The 24,796-nt window shown below is 45.8% G+C and overlaps 1 protein-coding gene across 1 annotated transcript in view; it reads left to right on the forward strand.

The window, feature by feature from the left end:
* Positions 1–23,353, forward strand: part of LOC149465847 (bactericidal permeability-increasing protein-like) — a 60,434-nt gene extending 37,081 nt beyond the window's left edge. Inside the window, exons 10-15 of the mRNA XM_089673448.1 lie at positions 11,325–11,492; positions 16,332–16,402; positions 19,599–19,641; positions 21,451–21,514; positions 21,621–21,697; positions 23,152–23,353. Coding sequence (XP_089529574.1) covers positions 11,325–11,492; positions 16,332–16,402; positions 19,599–19,641; positions 21,451–21,514; positions 21,621–21,697; positions 23,152–23,250 — 522 coding nt within the window. The 3' untranslated portion in view covers positions 23,251–23,353. The remainder of the gene's footprint in view (positions 1–11,324; positions 11,493–16,331; positions 16,403–19,598; positions 19,642–21,450; positions 21,515–21,620; positions 21,698–23,151) is intronic.
* Positions 23,354–24,796: the final 1,443 nt, after the last annotated feature.

Genomic DNA, 24,796 nt, shown 5'->3' on the forward strand with positions numbered 1-24,796 from the left:
CCCAAAGTGTGGAGAGACTCACGTTTGTGAAAATGAATCAGGCGTGGATTAGTCTGGATTTCAAACCACCAGTTCCTGACACAACTGACTAAATCCGCCATGAATCATGCCTCAAACATGTGCCACTTTCAGGTCTCCTCACACTGCTGGTGTGTTGAATTTTTTGACATAGGGTGCTGGCAGATTACGGGCCTCCTATAGCTGCTGCCAGGCCCCTAATCTGCCATAGGCCCCTATATACCACCTCCTCCTGCTGCTGCCAGGTCCAGAGTCTCTCATGGGTCCCTGTACGGCCTCCCATTGCTGCTGTCTCCATCGCCACACTCTGCTGCCATGTGCCACTTTCAGGTCTCTTCACACTGCTGGTGTGTTAAATGTTTTGACATAGGGTGCTGCAAGATAACGGGCCTCACATAGCTGCTGCCAGGCCCCTAATCAGCCATGGGCCCCTATACCGCCTCCTCCTGCTGCTGCCAGGTCCAGAGTCTCTCATGCCATGTGCCACTTTCAGGTCTCTTCACACTGCTGGTGTGTTAAATTTTTTGACATAGGGTGCAGGCAGATTACGGGCCTCACATAGCTGCTGCCAGGCCCCTAATCTGCCATGGGCCCCTATATACCGCCTCCTCATGCTGCTGCCAAGTCCAGAGTCTCTCATGGGTCCCTGTACGGCCTCCCATTGCTGCTGTCTCCATCGCCACACTCTGCTGCCATGTGCCACTTTCAGGTCTCTTCACACTGCTGGTGTGTTAAATTTTTTGACATAGGGTGCTGCAAGATAACGGGCCTCACATAGCTGCTGCCAGGCCCCTAATCAGCCATGGGCCCCTATACCGCCTCCTCCTGCTGCTGCCAGGTCCAGAGTCTCTCATGCCATGTGCCACTTTCAGGTCTCTTCACACTGCTGGTGTGTTTAATTTTTTGACATAGGGTGCAGGCAGATTACGGGCCTCACATAGCTGCTGCCAGGCCCCTAATCTGCCATGGGCCCCTATATACCGCCTCCTCATGCTGCTGCCAAGTCTAGAGTCTCTCATGGGTCCCTGTACGGCCTCCCATTGCTGCTGTCTCCATCGCCACACTCTGCTGCCATGTGCCACTTTCAGGTCTCTTCACACTTTAGTTGTGTTGAATTTTTTGACATAGGGTGCTGCAAGATAACGGGCCTCACATAGCTGCTGCCAGGCCCCTAATCTGCCATGGGCCCCTATATACCGCCTCCTCATGCTGCTGCCAAGTCTAGAGTCTCTCATGGGTCCCTGTACGGCCTCCCATTGCTGCTGTCTCCATCGCCACACTCTGCTGCCATGTGCCACTTTCAGGTCTCTTCACACTGCTGGTGTGTTAAATTTTTTGACATAGGGTGCAGGCAGATTACGGGCCTCACATAGCTGCTGCCAGGCCCCTAATCTGCCATGGGCCCCTATATACCGCCTCCTCATGCTGCTGCCAAGTCTAGAGTCTCTCATGGGTCCCTGTACGGCCTCCCATTGCTGCTGTCTCCATCGCCACACTCTGCTGCCATGTGCCACTTTCAGGTCTCTTCACACTTTAGTTGTGTTGAATTTTTTGACATAGGGTGCTGCAAGATAACGGGCCTCACATAGCTGCTGCCAGGCCCCTAATCTGCCATGGGCCCCTATATACCGCCTCCTCATGCTGCTGCCAAGTCTAGAGTCTCTCATGGGTCCCTGTACGGCCTCCCATTGCTGCTGTCTCCATCGCCACACTCTGCTGCCATGTGCCACTTTCAGGTCTCTTCACACTGCTGGTGTGTTACATTTTTTGACATAGGGTGCAGGCAGATTACGGGCCTCACATAGCTGCTGCCAGGCCCCTAATCTGCCATGGGCCCCTATATACCGCCTCCTCATGCTGCTGCCAAGTCTAGAGTCTCTCATGGGTCCCTGTACGGCCTCCCATTGCTGCTGTCTCCATCGCCACACTCTGCTGCCATGTGCCACTTTCAGGTCTCTTCACACTGCTGGTGTGTTGAATTTTTTGACATAGGGTGCTGCAAGATAACGGGCCTCACATAGCTGCTGCCAGGCCCCTAATCAGCCATGGGCCCCTATACCGCCTCCTCCTGCTGCTGCCAGGTCCAGAGTCTCTCATGCCATGTGCCACTTTCAGGTCTCTTCACACTGCTGGTGTGTTAAATTTTTTGACATAGGGTGCAGGCAGATTACGGGCCTCACATAGCTGCTGCCAGGCCCCTAATCTGCCATGGGCCCCTATATACCGCCTCCTCATGCTGCTGCCAAGTCTAGAGTCTCTCATGGGTCCCTGTACGGCCTCCCATTGCTGCTGTCTCCATCGCCACACTCTGCTGCCATGTGCCACTTTCAGGTCTCTTCACACTGCTGGTGTGTTGAATTTTTTGACATAGGGTGCTGCAAGATAACGGGCCTCACATAGCTGCTGCCAGGCCCCTAATCAGCCATGGGCCCCTATACCGCCTCCTCCTGCTGCTGCCAGGTCCAGAGTCTCTCATGCCATGTGCCACTTTCAGGTCTCTTCACACTGCTGGTGTGTTAAATTTTTTGACATAGGGTGCAGGCAGATTACGGGCCTCACATAGCTGCTGCCAGGCCCCTAATCTGCCATGGGCCCCTATATACCGCCTCCTCATGCTGCTGCCAAGTCTAGAGTCTCTCATGGGTCCCTGTACGGCCTCCCATTGCTGCTGTCTCCATCGCCACACTCTGCTGCCATGTGCCACTTTCAGGTCTCTTCACACTGCTGGTGTGTTTAATTTTTTGACATAGGGTGCTGCAAGATAACGGGCCTCACATAGCTGCTGCCAGGCCCCTAATCAGCCATGGGCCCCTATACCGCCTCCTCCTGCTGCTGCCAGGTCCAGAGTCTCTCATGCCATGTGCCACTTTCAGGTCTCTTCACACTGCTGGTGTGTTAAATTTTTTGACATAGGGTGCAGGCAGATTACGGGCCTCACATAGCTGCTGACAGGCCCCTAATCTGCCATGGGCCCCTATATACCGCCTCCTCATGCTGCTGCCAAGTCTAGAGTCTCTCATGGGTCCCTGTACGGCCTCCCATTGCTGCTGTCTCCATCGCCACACTCTGCTGCCATGTGCCACTTTCAGGTCTCTTCACACTTTAGTTGTGTTGAATTTTTTGACATAGGGTGCTGCAAGATAACGGGCCTCACATAGCTGCTGCCAGGCCCCTAATCAGCCATGGGCCCCTATACCGCCTCCTCCTGCTGCTGCCAGGTCCAGAGTCTCTCATGCCATGTGCCACTTTCAGGTCTCTTCACACTGCTGGTGTGTTTAATTTTTTGACATAGGGTGCAGGCAGATTACGGGCCTCACATAGCTGCTGCCAGGCCCCTAATCTGCCATGGGCCCCTATATACCGCCTCCTCATGCTGCTGCCAAGTCTAGAGTCTCTCATGGGTCCCTGTACGGCCTCCCATTGCTGCTGTCTCCATCAACACACTCTGCTGCCATGTGCCACTTTCAGGTCTCTTCACACTTTAGTTGTGTTGAATTTTTTGACATAGGGTGCTGCAAGATAACGGGCCTCACATAGCTGCTGCCAGGCCCCTAATCAGCCATGGGCCCCTATACCGCCTCCTCCTGCTGCTGCCAGGTCCAGAGTCTCTCATGCCATGTGCCACTTTCAGGTCTCTTCACACTGCTGGTGTGTTTAATTTTTTGACATAGGGTGCAGGCAGATTACGGGCCTCACATAGCTGCTGCCAGGCCCCTAATCTGCCATGGGCCCCTATATACCGCCTCCTCATGCTGCTGCCAAGTCTAGAGTCTCTCATGGGTCCCTGTACGGCCTCCCATTGCTGCTGTCTCCATCGCCACACTCTGCTGCCATGTGCCACTTTCAGGTCTCTTCACACTTTAGTTGTGTTGAATTTTTTGACATAGGGTGCTGCAAGATAACGGGCCTCACATAGCTGCTGCCAGGCCCCTAATCTGCCATGGGCCCCTATATACCGCCTCCTCATGCTGCTGCCAAGTCTAGAGTCTCTCATGGGTCCCTGTACGGCCTCCCATTGCTGCTGTCTCCATCACCACACTCTGCTGCCATGTGCCACTTTCAGGTCTCTTCACACTGCTGGTGTGTTAAATTTTTTGACATAGGGTGCAGGCAGATTACGGGCCTCACATAGCTGCTGCCAGGCCCCTAATCTGCCATGGGCCCCTATATACCGCCTCCTCATGCTGCTGCCAAGTCTAGAGTCTCTCATGGGTCCCTGTACGGCCTCCCATTGCTGCTGTCTCCATCGCCACACTCTGCTGCCATGTGCCACTTTCAGGTCTCTTCACACTTTAGTTGTGTTGAATTTTTTGACATAGGGTGCTGCAAGATAACGGGCCTCACATAGCTGCTGCCAGGCCCCTAATCTGCCATGGGCCCCTATATACCGCCTCCTCATGCTGCTGCCAAGTCTAGAGTCTCTCATGGGTCCCTGTACGGCCTCCCATTGCTGCTGTCTCCATCGCCACACTCTGCTGCCATGTGCCACTTTCAGGTCTCTTCACACTGCTGGTGTGTTAAATTTTTTGACATAGGGTGCAGGCAGATTACGGGCCTCACATAGCTGCTGCCAGGCCCCTAATCTGCCATGGGCCCCTATATACCGCCTCCTCATGCTGCTGCCAAGTCTAGAGTCTCTCATGGGTCCCTGTACGGCCTCCCATTGCTGCTGTCTCCATCGCCACACTCTGCTGCCATGTGCCACTTTCAGGTCTCTTCACACTGCTGGTGTGTTGAATTTTTTGACATAGGGTGCTGCAAGATAACGGGCCTCACATAGCTGCTGCCAGGCCCCTAATCAGCCATGGGCCCCTATACCGCCTCCTCCTGCTGCTGCCAGGTCCAGAGTCTCTCATGCCATGTGCCACTTTCAGGTCTCTTCACACTGCTGGTGTGTTAAATTTTTTGACATAGGGTGCAGGCAGATTACGGGCCTCACATAGCTGCTGCCAGGCCCCTAATCTGCCATGGGCCCCTATATACCGCCTCCTCATGCTGCTGCCAAGTCTAGAGTCTCTCATGGGTCCCTGTACGGCCTCCCATTGCTGCTGTCTCCATCGCCACACTCTGCTGCCATGTGCCACTTTCAGGTCTCTTCACACTGCTGGTGTGTTGAATTTTTTGACATAGGGTGCTGCAAGATAACGGGCCTCACATAGCTGCTGCCAGGCCCCTAATCAGCCATGGGCCCCTATACCGCCTCCTCCTGCTGCTGCCAGGTCCAGAGTCTCTCATGCCATGTGCCACTTTCAGGTCTCTTCACACTGCTGGTGTGTTAAATTTTTTGACATAGGGTGCAGGCAGATTACGGGCCTCACATAGCTGCTGCCAGGCCCCTAATCTGCCATGGGCCCCTATATACCGCCTCCTCATGCTGCTGCCAAGTCTAGAGTCTCTCATGGGTCCCTGTACGGCCTCCCATTGCTGCTGTCTCCATCGCCACACTCTGCTGCCATGTGCCACTTTCAGGTCTCTTCACACTGCTGGTGTGTTTAATTTTTTGACATAGGGTGCTGCAAGATAACGGGCCTCACATAGCTGCTGCCAGGCCCCTAATCAGCCATGGGCCCCTATACCGCCTCCTCCTGCTGCTGCCAGGTCCAGAGTCTCTCATGCCATGTGCCACTTTCAGGTCTCTTCACACTGCTGGTGTGTTAAATTTTTTGACATAGGGTGCAGGCAGATTACGGGCCTCACATAGCTGCTGACAGGCCCCTAATCTGCCATGGGCCCCTATATACCGCCTCCTCATGCTGCTGCCAAGTCTAGAGTCTCTCATGGGTCCCTGTACGGCCTCCCATTGCTGCTGTCTCCATCGCCACACTCTGCTGCCATGTGCCACTTTCAGGTCTCTTCACACTTTAGTTGTGTTGAATTTTTTGACATAGGGTGCTGCAAGATAACGGGCCTCACATAGCTGCTGCCAGGCCCCTAATCAGCCATGGGCCCCTATACCGCCTCCTCCTGCTGCTGCCAGGTCCAGAGTCTCTCATGCCATGTGCCACTTTCAGGTCTCTTCACACTGCTGGTGTGTTTAATTTTTTGACATAGGGTGCAGGCAGATTACGGGCCTCACATAGCTGCTGCCAGGCCCCTAATCTGCCATGGGCCCCTATATACCGCCTCCTCATGCTGCTGCCAAGTCTAGAGTCTCTCATGGGTCCCTGTACGGCCTCCCATTGCTGCTGTCTCCATCAACACACTCTGCTGCCATGTGCCACTTTCAGGTCTCTTCACACTTTAGTTGTGTTGAATTTTTTGACATAGGGTGCTGCAAGATAACGGGCCTCACATAGCTGCTGCCAGGCCCCTAATCAGCCATGGGCCCCTATACCGCCTCCTCCTGCTGCTGCCAGGTCCAGAGTCTCTCATGCCATGTGCCACTTTCAGGTCTCTTCACACTGCTGGTGTGTTTAATTTTTTGACATAGGGTGCAGGCAGATTACGGGCCTCACATAGCTGCTGCCAGGCCCCTAATCTGCCATGGGCCCCTATATACCGCCTCCTCATGCTGCTGCCAAGTCTAGAGTCTCTCATGGGTCCCTGTACGGCCTCCCATTGCTGCTGTCTCCATCACCACACTCTGCTGCCATGTGCCACTTTCAGGTCTCTTCACACTGCTGGTGTGTTAAATTTTTTGACATAGGGTGCAGGCAGATTACGGGCCTCACATAGCTGCTGCCAGGCCCCTAATCTGCCATGGGCCCCTATATACCGCCTCCTCATGCTGCTGCCAAGTCTAGAGTCTCTCATGGGTCCCTGTACGGCCTCCCATTGCTGCTGTCTCCATCGCCACACTCTGCTGCCATGTGCCACTTTCAGGTCTCTTCACACTTTAGTTGTGTTGAATTTTTTGACATAGGGTGCTGCAAGATAACGGGCCTCACATAGCTGCTGCCAGGCCCCTAATCTGCCATGGGCCCCTATATACCGCCTCCTCATGCTGCTGCCAAGTCTAGAGTCTCTCATGGGTCCCTGTACGGCCTCCCATTGCTGCTGTCTCCATCGCCACACTCTGCTGCCATGTGCCACTTTCAGGTCTCTTCACACTGCTGGTGTGTTAAATTTTTTGACATAGGGTGCTGCAAGATAACGGGCCTCACATAGCTGCTGCCAGGCCCCTAATCAGCCATGGGCCCCTATACCGCCTCCTCCTGCTGCTGCCAGGTCCAGAGTCTCTCATGCCATGTGCCACTTTCAGGTCTCTTCACACTGCTGGTGTGTTTAATTTTTTGACATAGGGTGCTGCAAGATAACGGGCCTCACATAGCTGCTGCCAGGCCCCTAATCTGCCATGGGCCCCTATATACCGCCTCCTCATGCTGCTGCCAAGTCCAGAGTCTCTCATGGGTCCCTGTACGGCCTCCCATTGCTGCTGTCTCCATCGCCACACTCTGCTGCCATGTGCCACTTTCAGGTCTCTTCACACTGCTGGTGTGTTGAATTTTTTGACATAGGGTGCTGGCAGATTACGGGCCTCCCATTGCTGCTGCCAGACATGTAATCTGCCATGGGCCCCCGTACCGACTCCTCATGCTGTGACGTTGCAACAAGGTGTAATTCAACCCTACATATGTTAGACCGCCTTTACGAACAGCTAAAGGCCATCACAGATTTCCTGATGTTAAAAGCGGATAAAGGTACTCCCTGTGTAACTTAGATGTCAGCCATTGTCAGCTCATGTGTGACACCTGCGCTTGCTCAGGCCCTTTGAGGAGGCCACGCTATTCGTGAGTCGGCAGGACTATGGGATGAATGAGGTCAAATCGGCCATGGGCCCCCGTACCGCCTGTTCACGCTGATGCTGGTCCCACAGTGTGACCTGGGTCCCTGTACGGCCTCCCATTGCTTCCACTCTGCCATGTACCTCTTTGAAATCTCCTCACACTCCTGCGGTTGTCCATTTTGTCATAGGTTGCTGGCAGATTAGCGGCCTCCCATAGGTGCCGCCAGGCCCCATATCGGCCATGGGCCCCCGTACCGCCTGGTCACGCTGCTGCTGGGCCCACAGTGTGACCTGGGTCCCTGTACGGCCTCCCATTGCTTCCACTCTGCCATGTGCCACTTTCAGGTCTCCTCACACTCCTGCGGTTTTCCATTTTGTCATAGGTTGCTGGCAGATTACAGGCCTTCCATAGGTGCCACCAAGCCCCATATCGGCCATGGGCCCCCGTACCGCCTGGTCACGCTGCTGCTGGGCCCACAGTGTGACCTGGGTCCCTGTACCGCCTCCCATTGCTCCCACTCTGCCATGTGCCACTTTCAGGTCTCCTCACGCTCCTGCTGGTTTCCATTTTGTCATAGGTTGCTGTATGGCCTCCCATTGCTGCTGCCTCCACCGCCACACTGTGGCTCCAAACACTGGTTTTGGCCCCGTGACTGGCCAAAGGAGTGAAGTGTGCAGTGATTCTAAGATCGACGGCACTCATCTGCATGTCATACTGACAGACAGTATTATTTCTCTTCCCCAGCAGACTCCAAGGGCATTTCAATTAAAGGTACAGTGTTCTGCACTAATATTAAGTCTCTCTGAAGCCTAGAAACACCCTTTTTTAAGTTAAATTCACAGCGAATTTATTCGACTCGAATCGAATATTGTCCACGAATTCGCCGAATCAGTCGAATCGAATTTTTCATTTCTTCGCTCATCTCTAACCACAAACATGAAATATAAACAAAGCATATCCTTTTATAGTGTGTACTTGTCTTAATTAAGAGCACTAAGTGTCATTTCTCTCTGCTGCTTTGCTCCACTGCTATCAGTATGAAGGCAGGTGCAGTCTGTATTCTCCAGTGCAGGTGGCGCTCAGCTGCAGCAGCAATGCAGATGGGGGAGGAAGTTGAGAGGAACTTAGTTCCTCTGTGATTTCCTCAGTCACAGGGGGGCAACTATCCAGTTGGAAGCTGGTGCCACATGGGACATTGGTGGCCATCTTGGGTAAGGGCAGAGCCTATTTAAGGCCCTGGCGTCCTGCTTTGGTGCACATTGAGTGAGTGGTTAGTGTAGAAACAGTGCATACTGGCAGGGAGAGGTTCCAGAGGAGTAGGGAAAGTGCAGGGACTATGCCGGCGCCTTTCAGGAAGCCTCCTGTTTGGGTGTGGACCAGGAAGGCCGCATTCAGCTCCTTGTGGCAGATGTTGTCAGCATCTTCAAGTTGTCAGACTGCTGTTTCACTGCTATTACAGTTTGTAAGTGTCTCTGGATTGGCATGCCTTCCCGCTGGGCCTGTTTGGCTGTGCTAAAATTTTCTACAATGCTGTATATATTACTTCGTTCTTGCTTGGACTGCATGTGTTTACTCCCCGCCACTCAACACTACACATTCCTGCAAGCATGAATCACTTCTGACACGTTTTCATGACACCAAGAGAAAAATGGTGACAGGGGAGGGACCTCCAGCAGGTTGACAGCCTCAGCTCTGTTCCTGTAAGCTGTGTGTACGGGGGTGTGTCTCTTCCCTCCAATCAGCTCTCAGAGCTCTTCTCACTGAGCTCTACAGTGTGTAATTTCAGCTCTCCACCCCCTTTTTCTGAAATCTCAGTCAAGCTTTATAAATTCAGCACTTTGAACACCTGTAGAAAAGAGAAGACTGCAGACAAGTACAACTTGTATAGGAGGATTTGTTTCATCTCTGTAAATCACCTGAGGCCAATCACTTTACTGAGTATATGTAAGGGTTTACAATCACTTTAACGCCAACAATCCCTCTATCCTTAACACTTTCACACTGTTATTTTTCAGTATAAAGTTTTTTGCTTCTGGAATAGGTGCTCTACCCTAATCCCTCCCACACTATCTCTACTTGTAACCCTTTTATTATCCCTCCCTGCAATCCTAACACTAATCATTCCTTTAACCCTAACACTAACTCCTCTGTAACCTGAACAGTAACCATCCCTGCACCTATCAAGCTTCCCTGTTACCATAACACTAACTATTCCTATAAACCCAATACTAACCCTTCCTTCAACTCCAATGTTAGCCCTTTATTGTAGCCCTCACATGAACAGTCCCTGTAACTGTAACACTGACCCTCCATGTATCCTGTAAACTAGCCCTAACAGTAACCCTTTGTCAGGAAATCCCTGCCCATAGTGAAGATGGAGCTCTGAGGTGCATACAGATGGTGCAAGCCTATGAGTGCCCAAACAATTGTCCGCAGGCGTGTGTATATGTGCGTGCAAGGGCTCATGAAGTTGCCCAGGCACCTGCATCTGCTGCTAGTACTGGCACCAAATAGACTATTTTAGTTGAGCTGTTGCACTGGCCAGTTGCTGTCTGATCTACAGCATTCTTGTGTATCCTGTGCCACTTCCTGTGCTTGATTCCAATTACTGACCCTGCTTTCCTTGGCCACTCTTGAACGGCAACTGCCTTGTCTACCTACTCCACTGCTACCGACCTCGGCCTGTGTCCTGACCATTCTTCTGCCTACCGTTTATGCATGATCTGATCATCTGTTACCGAACTGGTTTGTCTGACCTTGCATCCTGCCTTTACCTGCCTTTACCTTTACCTGCCTATACAGTGCCTCCTGACCGGAATCAGGGGCGGACTGACAACTCATGGGGCCCCCGGGCAATAGGGGATCATGGGGCCCGTGTCCTTGGCCAAACTTAAAAAAGCCTATGAAAAAGGTACCAGGGGCATCTCATGGGGCCCCCTACTGATCCCAGGCCCTCGGGCAGTGTCCGAGTTTCCAAATGGTTAGTCCGCCCCTGACCGGAACACTACTTACCTAGTTCTTGCAACCTTCTGTGCACTAGCAACCATTTCTCTGCCAGCCAAGTACCTGGCAGTCTGCTGTTTGTCAGTTCAGGGTTCTACTGCATCTGTTTGCTTCCCACTGCCTCTGCCATCTGGTCCATTCCTGGCAAAGCACCGGCTACCTACTTCGCAATTTGCTGTACATCTCACAGGCACTCATACCTCACATCCTCTAGCAGCCACTGTCTCACTACCAGTAGTCCCTGAGCCGGAGCTGTAAGAGAGGCCTCACTTTTCACGTCAGACTCTACAATCAGGTACATGACACCCTTCTTGTAAACCTAACATTTCCCATCCCTATAACCTTTACATTAATAGTCCCTGGAACACTAACCCTCCATGCAACTTCAAAGCTAGCACTTTCCCTACTTAATGTAAACATAACCCCTTGTTTGAATACTCCACTCTTCTAGACCAGGAGCCTCTGGACTGACAACTAGTCTTTCTGCACTGAAAAATACCAATGTCTGGATGCTGGTGCCATTGGATTCTGATACGCTTTTATTTTCATGAACAATATCTATACTTTTTTTAACAGATTGGAGACTACTACCCTGTCTCAGAGGCTATGATGATTACCGTAAGAGCCACAAAGCCTCCAGTCATACACCTGACAACCCAGCTGGCTATGGTAATGGAAGGACATATAGAAGGCTTGGTTATCCTCCCCTCTTTCATCACAAAGCAAATCTATTCTGCCAATGTGGTAAGTCCACACTCTTACAAAAAATCACGCCGGGTTGACAGAAGCTGGCCATTCAGCTGGCATCTGCCGGACAGGCAGGTGTACACATGGGATAAATGTCAGTCGTTTCTATTGAACTGGCCAATACTGGCCGATATGGGGACCTCTGCAATCCTCAGCTCCAGCTCGCAGGTTCTCATTTGTCCAGGGTTCGATCCAACCACATACAATTCAGCAAAGATCTGGAGCTTCACATGTCTACCAAAGAGTAAAATCAACTCCACCCAGGAGTCTCCCACTAACATGTGTGCCCCCCTACTATGGTTTAATCATAGAGCCATGATTAGTCCTTAGTTGGGGGCGAAACATGTTAGAACCCTGGGAGGACTGTCTGTGCTTGTGCTAAACAGTAAATTTAATTTTACCTTTTGAAAGTGGTATGCAGCTCCAGATCTTTGTTGAAGTTCTCTCTATTGCTCGGCCATCAATAAATATGCCTTATCAATGTTGATGTGAGTATATATTTAATAAATGCCTGTTGATCCTGCCAGTTTCCATTATCTTTGAGACCTTCTTTGAAGTATAACTAAAGGCAAAACTCTTTTTTTATTTTTGGATAAAGTGATGAAGGCTTAGAATGATGTTTAGGTCTTTACCATTGTCTGTGTCACTGTTAGGAAGATTCACTCAGTGATGTTGGTGATCTCTACTTGTCCTGATCAACAACATCACTGGGAATGAAAGTGAGGGCAAATCCAAACTTTTGCGTTGTCACCTGAACAGAAATAGAAGGGAAATCCTGTAATGGGGACATCTTTTTCCAGTGACAACTGTCTAAGAGGGGAGATCCCTCATATCAGAAAGATTTCCTCTCACTTCCTGTTGGGTCTACAGGATGGGAAGTGAAGGGAAGTCTCCTTAATAAGACACAGATGGCATTAACTAAACCAATAATGTGGTTTTAACTCTCCGGTGCTCTATCCCAGATTAAAAAAATATACTTTAATAGAATGAGCACTTGCTCCTGTGTACACTACAGGCATCTGTGCTTTCTTTGAATCCATTGCGGTCAGTGCCCCCCTAGAAACAACACTATGGACAAGAGAAGTACGTATCAAACTCAGCGCTCCCAAAACCAAAGATAGCCCAAACCAAAGAATCCATCAAGTTCATAAAGAAGTAAAAAAGGGAAACAGCCTTGTGTGAAGATTTGGGAAGGATCCCTCAGCGGCACATGCAAAACAAAAACCCAAAACAAAACAAACATCATCATGCAACAGGAGTAAGTACAGTATATCATAAAATAATCACGGTATTGTAAAGAACACATTTTTCATTTAGAAAGCTGTACTGCAGCTCCGGAGGCAGTGAGTGATGGAGGACAACACAGAGCAACAATCCAGTTTGCTTCAAAGGCAGCTACTGTGCATTGGAGAAGACTCGTCAGAAGGATGAATGGCCGACAGAGTCTACAGTCATGACAGGAGACTGAGTGACGACAAATGGAGGAGAGGGCTGCTACATGTTTCAGGAGCTCTGCCCCCTTTGTCAAGCCCTTGAGCTGAAGAGCTTGAAAAAAGGGGTGGAGCCTCTGCAATGCATAGCAGCCTGCCCCTTTAGCTGACATTGCTCAGTCTCCTGTCAGTGGCACGGGTAACAACCATAGACTCATCCTTCTGGCAGGTCTTCTCCCATGTTGTTGCTGTTGTTGTTGCTCCCAGTTGCTTCCACTTTGTTATAATACCACTAGCAGTTGAGCGTGGAATATTTAGTAACAAGGAAATGTCACGGATGGACTTATTACACAGGTGGCAACCTATCACAGTACCACGCTTGAATTCCTGAGAGCGACCCATTCTTTCACAAATGTTTCTAGAAGCAGTCTGCAGGCCTAGGTGCTTGATTTCATACACCTGTGGCCACCTGAAATTTTATACACCTGAATCCAATGATTTGGAGGGGTGTCCCAATAATTTTGGCAATATAGTGTGTGTTTATATGTATATATATATATATATATACCAAACAGTATATATATATATATATATATATATATATATATATATATATATATATTTGTGTTGCACATCGGAATTCAATATGTTTAAATAATGAATGTGTTAATGATCACATGGAATCAATGAATGTTTCGATATGAAAGTGTATGGGTAGTGGCTCTGTCATTCTTTGAGAAAGCACGGTGTTGCATTGTTCCTGTTGATGGTGCAATACGTAAGAATTAAAATGTTATGAAGATTGAAAGTCACTTTCAGAATTTTTAAATATGAAAATTGTATTAAAATAACACCAGGTGATCCTGTTATGAGGCCCTTGTTCGTGCAATACTTTGTCACTATATCCCGATTTTGTGCCTACATTGCCACCCTATTACTTTCATGGAGACTACAGTTGGTCCTTTCAACTGACATCCTTTACTAAGGTGCACTGAAAAATAACAGCTACTTGCTGAGTGAGACAGACACTTGTCCAACTCCAGACTAAGGCCAGCCATACATGGGTCGATTTTCGATTGATTTTTCGTTAGAAAATTGTACCTAAGGATAATCGGCCGATTTTCGCTCTGTTTGTGAGGCATTGGCACTGGCTGATTTTTGTGGTTCCTCCCCATTTCGTTTTATGGGCATGTTGGAAAATTCATGAAAAATTACTGTTTTTCAAAATCATTGGTGGCACCATCAGATTACAAAGCGAACAATGTTTACGCTTTTTGATCGAAAAATCGTTCGGAATTCGAACCATGTATGGCCTGCTTTAGCCCCCTCCAGCTGATTGCTCCTATTCTCTCTCTGAGATCCACTCCCTCTTTCCCAGAAGTCTTCAGGCTGGTCACACGACACACAGAATCATATTCCTCTTTTACAGTGTGGGATCATCCTAAATGATGCATTATTACAGTGTGAGTGCAGTGCACTGAGATATACAGTACCTCCTCACTCTATTCTGACAGTATGGTCACCTGCAGGGGCGGACTGACAACTCATGGGGCCCCCGGGCAATAGGGGATCATGGAGCCCCTGTGTCCTTGCCCAAACTCAAAAAAGCCTATGAAAAAGGTACCAGGGGCATCTCATGGGGCCCCCTACTGACCCCGGGCCCTCGGGCAGTGTCCGAGTTTCCAAATGGTCAGTCCGCCACTGGTCACCTGCTTACATAGTACCATACACAGACAGCTTACTTTGTTTAAGTAAGATACAAAAGTTGAATGCTACACATATTTACTTCAGCTAATTGCAGTACAGAGGATGTTTTTTCAGTCCTTTGTAGTCTAAGAAGACAATGACTTTCCGTAGTACTGTCTCTGCAAAGTGCTAACACTGACTGAAGAAACATGTAAGAAACGGGGGGGTCTGGACAGTACTGAACTAACTAGCTCTAAACAGGAGGGGAGGACAGGAGGAGAAACCAAATCCCATAAGTAAATGTTGAAGTGGCTCTAAAACCGCCACTAGATGCCAACATACTATAAAAAAATACCGACCTTATGCAGTTCAATAAAACACAGAAAAATTACAAAAAAAGTGTGGCAGAACACCACCATTAAAATAAAAGCTAAAGCTATTTTAACCAGTTCCCATCCGGCCCATGCATATAAACAGCCGGATGGGAGCAGTGCAGGGGCGGGCTGCTGTTCATAAACGGCATTTTCAGATTGTGCGTGCTCCCTGGGAGCGCGCGGCACCACATTCCGGTGCCCGGAGGATCACTGTATGGGACCTCTGTGTGAGGTCCCGATCATGTGATCACTGATTGGCCAATAGTAATGTCACTTCTGACATCATTGCTTATTACTAGTGAAATCTGTGAATGATCACAGAGATCACATGGTACAAGGCTATTCACAACAGCCTTGTACCATGTGACAAGCTGTGACCAATCACAGCTATCACAGTATTTCTCAATGGCTGCAAGAATGCAGCCAGAGAGTAGAAAGGATTGCTTTTACAGCCTTTATGGATGTAAAAGCAGTCAGTGTAAAAGAAAAAAAAATCTTCATCACCCTTTACAAGTAGTACAGTGTTACTATGGTACTGCTAGGGTGACAGTATGTTAAAAAAAAGCCCATAAATAATAATGTAAAAAAATAAAATAAAATTGTAAAAAAAAATTTGAAAAATTATAATTTTTTAAAAAAAATTTTACTAAAAAGATTTATCAGGAAAGATTATTTATTTGCAAAATTTTATAGGAAAAACACTTTTTTTTCAAAATTTTTGGACTTTTTTTTATTTACATAGCAAAAAAATAAATAAAATCCCAGTGGTGAATAAATACCACCAAAATAAAGTTATATCTGTCTCAAAAAAATGCAAAAAAATGAATATGGGTACAGTGTTGCATGACCGCGCAATTGTCATTCAAAGTGTGACAGCACTGAAAGCTGAAAATTGGCCTGGGCAGGAAGGGGGTAAAAGTGTCCTGACTTGAAGTGGTTAAAATATGTTTAAACCCAAGTACAAAAATGACAAAAATCTTGTAGGAGATTTGGCATGTTAATGTAATGGAAATCGTCATATTTTTATTAACTTGTAATCTGCAGCTTTCCTAAGAAATACCTGGTGACATTGCCGTGACATTGTTTAGGAATGTCCTGTTATTCAGTAAAATGTAAAATATTATTTTTAAAAAGTTTGCAATTACTCATTTAGAAAATTCAGCTCACTTTGCTTGATGTTAGTAAAAAATTGTTTCACTGATACAGGAATTATTAGGAAAAAATATTTTCTCCAAACTAGACAAATAGTTTTTTGCACTTTCATGTTAACAGTTGTTCATATTAACTAAGGGGTGCAATTGGTGCAAAGCCTCGACCAACCTACTAACACTTCTATTTCCTTTCAGAAAGCAACGCTCATTGCAACCTCACTGCAAGTCATCGACCTAAAACTGGTGGTTTCTTTTGCTTTGGATAGGTAAAAAGAAATGAATCCTTATAAACTGAAGTCATAACTACACTGTCTGTCCAATAGCCAAATGGCTGTGGTCAGGGGTGGACTGACAACTCATGGGGCCCCCGAGCAATAGGGGATCATGGAGCCCCTGTGTCCTTGCCCACACTCAAATCACACCCAAAAAAGCCTATGAAAGGTACCAGGGACATCTCATGGGGCCCCCTACTGACCCTGGGCCCTCGGGCAGTGCCCGAGTTTCCCAATGGTCAGTCCGCCCCTGGTTGTGGTTTAGTAGTGATGGTCTGATGGTTCAGTTTTGATGAATGCTAGGTTCATCGGAGGTGATTTTCAAAAGTCTACGTGTGATCGCTTAAACATCCAAAGATATCTTATATAGTAAAAACTCTTTAAATGCAAAGGATGTGCAGAGGAATTCAATAAAGCACTGCCAACAGTTTTGTTTGCACTATGTCATTTTACACCCCGATTGCACTGGATGTGACTTGGCATGCGATTTGCATGCCCTGCGACTTGTAAATCGCATGCCAAGTCGCACCCTATTGTCCGCAATTACAGCAGTCATATAGATGCGGTTCCGACTTGGTCGGAGCCGCACTGATTTCTAAAGTAGTGCATGCACTACTTTTGGTGCAATTTGCATAGACATCTGTGTCAGATGTCTATGCAAATCACACCTCAACTCGACATGTCACCCGACTTTGAAATTGTGCAACTTCACTGTAAGTCGCACGATTTTAAAGTCGGGATTCCTTGTGACCGGGGTGTTAAAATGGCCTGCGCCAGATTTCTGAAAATTGTCTGTCTTTTTTTTTCTTATAGCGTAAAAAATAAAAAATGCACAGGCGATCATATACCTACTGAAAGAAAGCTCAATTCGTGGGAAAAAAAAGGACGGAAATATCATTTGGGTGCAGCATTGCATGACTACGCAATTGTCAGTTAAAGTAACGCAGTGCCGTAACGCAAACAATGGCCTGGTCAGGAGGGGGGGTAAATCCTCAGGAGGGCACGTGGTTAATGTTAAGCTAACCATACACTAGAAGAATTTAATTCAAATGGTTGTATGGAAATTCTGAAAAATCGTTTGTGAGAGCATTCCATCTTGCCATCATTGAGTCAACTAATTTTGTTTAAAAGGCCTTAAAATTCCTTCCAGACCTCCTACTTGAATGGCATCTCAGATGTTTTAAACAGGTTTCCTTTGTCCCTAGAACATGTATATTACAATATGTGTAATATTTTTCCTAAACAAAATCCACTGTTAGAATTTTGCTCATTCTAGAAAAATCCTCCATCCTGTTCCTTCAAGTTTTGTTGTCAATACAGTGGAAAATAATCACCAATAGCCCCTGTGACAGACCCAACCAGGACTGGGGCTTTTGGAGATGCTTAACATCTCAGAAGTGCTCTGGGCACAGAAAGATTTGGAGTTTCTAGCCATTCAGGAATGAGAGCTGGAGACAGCTGCTAGATGCTGCTCAGCAGCAAGGCTGGGCTCCCTTTGCTGGGACTATCAGGAAGTACCAGCTGACAGCTCTGAAATCCCGACCGAAATGTCAGCAATGGGGCAAAGTAGCAGTGTGCTTTGCTTACCTCCAACTATGGAAGCGGAGCTCTTATGGCGGATGCAGCAAGTGTTGACTCACCTTGACAAACTTGTTTCTGCACAGGATGAGCTTGGATGGAGGAATGCATCTGCCCAGCTACCAGATGAGGGTATGGAGCAGCTGGCTCATCCCTGCAACCAACTGAGCACATTTTGACTGGTTCTTTGGTGATTGGCTAGCTTTACTAGCTGTGTAACCTGAGCTGTGAATTACTTGCAAGAGGGGCTTCATGACTGTCTAGAATTGGCAACAAGAGCTCAAGTCCCTACCCCAGTCCTGCTAGAACACTGCTCCTTCTGCCGAGACCGAACCATCCACCATCTTGTGCCTGACTCCATGCCATATGCCTCCACATTACATTCCGGGCCATTGACCTTTTCATCCCAAGAAAGGAAAGTCCACACATATGAGTAAATTTGCTACACTTCAGTGATGGAATTCAGGGAATGGTATAACAGTCACATCACATCAACATACATTCCAGATTCACTTGACAATACCTAGTCAATCACACTTAGTGGACGGTCTGCAGTTGTCACATGTGAAAGCATATGCAGCACCTTGGTAGCCATCTCCCTTTTAACAGCTTCTCCTCCACCCAGGGTCATTAGTACTCACAGGACTGTGCTCTCTTCAGTCACCTCTTCCTTAGGTACACCTCTCCCGGGACTCTCCAAAGGAAGCAGCCTCACACAGGGAACTCTTGGCCTGGCCTAAAGGCCTTTTGCAATCCACCGTAGCCCCCACCTCCATAAAGGATAGAAAGTCTACAGCCAGGTTTTCCGGGATTCAGGTCTACTCCACACAACCTCCTGCCCTCTCCAGGGCCTACACATGCTAGTTTCATCCGTATAGGTGTGGGGTGTGTAGCGCCCATGCCCGTAGTAAGTCTATGCTCCTCTCAACCTGGCTTATACTGTATGTGGGTACTGACTCACCCCTGACATCACTACAGGAGGGCTCTACATAAAAGGGGCCTAGCACCTGATGACACTGTCTGCTGTAACCAAACACTATTCTGGTACAGAGCCACCTAGTGACAAACTAGCCAACTGCACCTGATCCTCCTATAGGATAAAAGGCAAAGATAAATTCCTTCAGAAATTTCATCTGTCTAATTTTGTCTTCTTCTATCTAGCTAAGTGTGACAATGGCTGGTGACATAAATTGTTCTCTAGAAAAGATGTGATTGTAATGTGATTGTAGATGTAATTCTAGGAAAAACTTGACTATGGTCTGCAAAACAAATAGTGGAAAATCTCTGCTATAGTAATGCAGACAGTAACATAAATAGTTTAGTAGAGTGGGGAAGAGCTAGAACCTCAGTTTGGTTTTGATTGCCTGTATCCTCAATAGGATATTTCCCCTTACTACCTGCCCCAGTGATGGTAGCAGCCATTGACTCCAGTAGACTTCTACAACCCCAGACTGTCCCAGGAAGTCTGCAAATGTTGCTAATTATGCTTATATCTCTCATATGTACATATGCAGAATGGTGTGATTAGTACTCCACAGTTTTTACTCCATGTTAAACATTTGTTTCCCTTTGAGATCACATGACAGTAACATCTACTTCTTTTTCTATTCAGGTTTCAGTTATCAGAGTTTAAAAGTGAAGTTGGCTATGTCCATGTAAGTATACAGTCATTTGTCTATAAACCAATAAACAAGTGTTAACCTCTGGTTCAGAAGAGGTACAGTAACATTCAGGCAGTCCTGGACATACTAATTATCAATCTCAGGGATGCCGGAGGCTTTAAATCTTTCAAGATGTTTAATGAAGGAATTTGAGAGGTAAAGCAATAAAGATAGGTGTTTTAGGTTCCTTTTAGGTGTTTTAGGTTCCTTTTAGGTGGTTCCATTCCACCTACTCTGTACAGCCAACCAAAGAAGTAGATCCCAGCTACAGAAACTCTTCTCTGAACCATTCTATGAAGGATTCATTATGCCATTCTTCTGTCTTCTTTATCAGTCTAGCTTTAAATTTCCAGATAATGTATAGGAGAATAGCAGCTGCTACAAAGTTGCTAGCATGTCATTGCTCTAATTGGTAGGTGTCAATGTAACTTAGGGCCCATGTCAACAGGCTTTGTTGTCCTTCATTTGATGTGTGTTTAGTCAGCACTGTGTGTTGAAGACCACTTCTTCAGGACCAAGAACCATTGCGTGTACTGAAATCTCCCACAAGAAGTGTGAGGGAAGAATTTCTATGACTGAGCTCCACACATTGCCTAGTCCTCAGGACCAGGGAACCCTGCCTGTGCTTTAATACATTATGAGAACTGTGAAGGAAGGATTGCACTGAGCCCTATGCACTGTACAGTCCATAAATTGCTTCTTCAGGATCGAGGAACACTGCCAGTGCACTGAACTCTGTGTTGCATGGTCAAGAGATCCATTATTCATGGCCATTGAACTGTCATTGCTAGAAATGTTCCATGAAAGGTGAGAGGGAAGGACACCTTTTCTTAACTCAAGAAGGCCACTTAATATTATTATGGGTATGATTGGTTCTTCTTCTACCTCTACACTATAATTTTTTTCACTTCTTTTTTCGAACATTGATATTTTTACTGTGAGCGTGATTTGGTGTTTTCTGGCAGTCTTCCACCTCTACACCACTTATTTTTTTCTGTTCTTTTTTTTCCCCAACATTTAGGTTTGTTAGGTATAGTTACTATTATATTTGGAAAATAAATTACAGAGTAAGGTTATGGAACTCTGTTTTATGCAATGATTCAAAAATCTTTCATATGTTAATTTTTTATTTCTGTGCATTCATTGTACAACAGCTGCAATGGCAACTTTATATTTATAAACACATAGCTGAATAAGTGAATAATGACAAATAAAATAATAAATGGGAATATACACCACCAAGGCAGTTTTTACATGCCAATTTTGGAGTTTAAAAAGTAAAATGTTTTGTGACATGTACAATCTTAAATCTGTAGAATACCCCAAAGGCATCATATTTTATAAATATGTGCTTCTTTGCTTTGAAGTTTTCATGTATTTTACTATTTTAAAGTTAAAGGAAGTGTATTCTCCTTTAACACTCTCTTCCCCCTACAAACAGAATTGCAGGATTTTTTTTCCTTTCCTATATATTTTTTTTCTTTTTTGGCCCCACCCTTCACTGCCCATCTGGCCTAGACCAGATTAACGTGTACCTGGTCATGGTCTGTGGCTCAGGCCAAAGTAGGGAACTAACATTATCAAAAAGAGTGTTTAGCAATGGCAGCCTCCAAAATCTCTTATAGCAGAGTCCCTGTAATAGTGGACAGGTAAGCATACGCTCATTTTAACCCTACTTTCATTTATCTGCCTATTTTTTTTCTAAGGAGACAAGTTTAGGTGTGCTTGATATAAATCTCTGTCAAATGCCTATGATGGTAAGTGTTGGATTACTTTTTTAGAGCATGTCAATTTATTGTGCAGGTCTCGGAACTGGAGAAATCATTGGGACACAGTTTCAAAGAATCGGCACTTCTAGCAATAAACAGTAAGACATTCAAATCTTTCTAATTTCTCTTCCATTGATGAACTATTGTCTTAAACCCAATAAAATCTATATATTGTATATCTAATATGCAAATTTTCACACCTAGATGGATTACGTGGCGGTATTCCTTTGCCAACTCTGGCTAATATAACTCTACAGGATTCCACATTACAAATCACCCCTGTAAGGCTGTTTTTGTTTAATTAAAATACTTTTTTTTACTTATTATTATTATACAGGATTTATATAGTGCCAACAGTTTGCTCAGCGCTTTACAATATAAAGGGAGACAATAGAGCAACAATACAGTTAAATACAAGAGGGTTAGGAGGGCCCTGCTCCTTGGAGCTTACAGTCTAGTAGGGTGGGGCTGGTGGAACAAAAGGTAATAACTGTAGGGGTGTAGGGGATGAACTAATGGGAGAAATAGAAGATTTGGTTATTAGCTGAAGGCAGGATAGGCTTACCTGAAGAGGTATGTTTTCAGGGATCACCTAAAAAGTGGACAGAGTAGGAGATAGTTGAACAGATTGTGATACAGAGTTCCAGAGGATGGGGGAAGCTCATTCTTTGTTGTTTTGTCAGGATTGCCATCAGTACTGAAAAGGACCTAGCAAAGAAACCTTCTAATATTAGACATTGTTGCCACCTTTTGCCATATAATTATAGCTTTACCATTTGATCTAAGCCCTTATAAAGCTGCTTGTACCCCTAAATCCATAAATGTATATTTTTAGTTATGGATAGAGCAGAAAATACAGAAATACGTGTAAATTAATTAGTTTAATTGAAAGTTATAGTGTTTACAAATAGTGGTATAGATACTGGAATTTTTTTTTTTCAACTAGTAATGGCGGTGATCGACGACTTATAGCGGACATTCTGACAATGGGGGGAACTGACTTGGTGTCACTGACATCCCCAGTGACACCAATACTGTGATCAGTGCTAAAAAAAGCACTGGCACTGTACTAATGGCACTAGGCAGCAAGGGGTTAACAATGAGGAACAATCAAAGGGCTAACTATGTGCAAGGAGTGTTTTGTGATGTGACCACTATCACAGTGACAGGGTGTGACATGGTTTTGTTTATTAACAAAGCCAAGTCACAAATAAATAGGGTACCTTTATGCATAGCAGTGGGCATAACAAAACTAAAAGCAGAACTTCAATAACAATTCGGTGAAGGCAAAAATGTTAATTTTGCTGCAAAATCAAGTTGAGCCTGTTTATGTCTATTGATTAGTGATGGGGAAGCACAGATAGGGACATATTGATTTTCTACTTTAACCAGGATGGAGAGACTGCTCAAAGGGGAAGCAAAGAGACAAAAAGATAGGCAATCCTGCATGAGGGATTTATGGAATCTCTTGAAAACCTTTCCAGCTGAGGTCACCTACTGTTGAAGATGGAAGGAGAGTCAAATCTGTTGGAATCTACTCATGGATGGATAGTCTCAAACTGCAGATGGTTACATAGTTTTTTGTATAAGAGATGGCTAGATATGAGAATGACCTACAAATATAAGGTGCAGCGCTAGGTGAAAAACATATAAATGCAACAAAAACCATATAATAAATAAATAAATGGTGATAAATATGAGAATGAACTTACAATAAATGTGACTTTATTTTTAGGGATGTTTATTGGCATCAATGGACATGTACTACATACCATGGAGAACATTATTAGACATTCTACCCAAGCACCAGTCTCCAGAGTATCACACGCAGTGAAGACTTAAAGTTAACAAGATGGCTGTCCAACAGATCGTATGGCTGTTCATGGTATGGATGCATCACCATGCCAAATCATTTTAATAAATTGCAGTTTCACCAATACTGTGTTTTATCCTTTGTACAATAGCAGTAACTAATACTGTTAGCCTCCATTGAAAACGGCAAGTTTAGAGTTAAGTGATTCCATTTAAAGAGGAGCCATACTTTAGTTTTAAAAAAAAATAAAAGTCAGTAGCTACAAATACTGTAGCTGCCGACTTTTAAGAAGTTGATTCTTCATTGGACTTCCTCTCTCCATCTTGGATTTGGGAACCAGCTGTGACTTTCTGGTATCTCATAGCCGACTCCCCACTGCTCATGAAGTATAGCAGCACTGTGGGCCTAGTCCTGCAGCCTCCAGATAGCTTTGATGTGTCCTAAGAGGTGTGGGGGGGAGGGTGGATGGGGCTCAAGTGGACATCATTCTTGTCTAGGCAAGAATGAAGAAAATGGGAGCAGGTGCCTGTCAAAAAAGGTACACACTGCCTGGAAAAAAAAATACACTTTTGAGTGAAGGTTTGCTTTGGGTTCATCCCTTTAGGTGGAAATTTTTCTTAACAACTTCAAGTCTGGACACTTTTACCCCCTTCCTGTCCAGGCCAATTTTCAGCTTTCAGTGCTATTACACTTTGAATGACAATTGTACGATCATGCAACACTGTACCCATATGAATTTTTTAGCATTTTTTGAGACAGATAAAACTTTATTTTGGTGGTATTTATTCACCATTGGGGTTTTTTTTTGCTATATAAATGAAAAAGTCCAAAAAGTTTGGAAAAAAGTGTTTTTCTTATAAAATTTTTCAAATAAATAATCTTTCTTCATAAATCTTGGCCAACATGTATTCAGCCATCTTTTTAGTAACAAAAATAACCCAAATTAGTTTCTAACCAAAAATTATAATTTTTTTTTACATTTTTAGTTTATTTTTTTATATTATTATTTATGTTTTGTTTTGTATTTTAACATAGTCACCCTAGCAGTACAGTGTCACCGTAGTGACACTGTACTACTTGGGGGGCTGATGAAGATTTATTTTTTTTATTTTTTTTTTTACACTGATTGCTTTTACACCCATAAAGGCTGTAAAATCAATCATTTCTGCTACTCTCTGGCTGCATTCTTGTAGTCATTGAGAAATACTGTAAGAGCTGTGATTGGCCACAGCTTGTGACAATAACAAGCTGTGATTGGCCACAGCTTGTGACAAGTCTGTTGTGAATAGCCTTGTACCATGTGACCTCACAGATTTCAGTAGGCGTATGCAATGGTGTCAGAAGTGATCACATGATCTTGACCTCACACAGGTTTTGTTTTAGATAGAGTGGAGAGGGATTAGAAAGATTTTCAGTTTTTAATTGTTGTCTGTGCCCTTGCTAAGGAGATTCCCCCTCTCTATTTGTCCTTTTTACCATTATCATTGAAAGTGAAAGTAAAAGAAAATCCCAACTTTTGGGTTGTCCCCAGAAAAGTAGTAGAGAGGAAATCATCCAATGGGAATAC

This window comes from Staurois parvus, unplaced genomic scaffold (genome assembly GCF_062004578.1).
Source record: "Staurois parvus isolate SC_StPar_1 unplaced genomic scaffold, SC_StPar_1.0 ptg000137l, whole genome shotgun sequence".
Classification (NCBI taxonomy): domain Eukaryota; kingdom Metazoa; phylum Chordata; class Amphibia; order Anura; family Ranidae; genus Staurois; species Staurois parvus.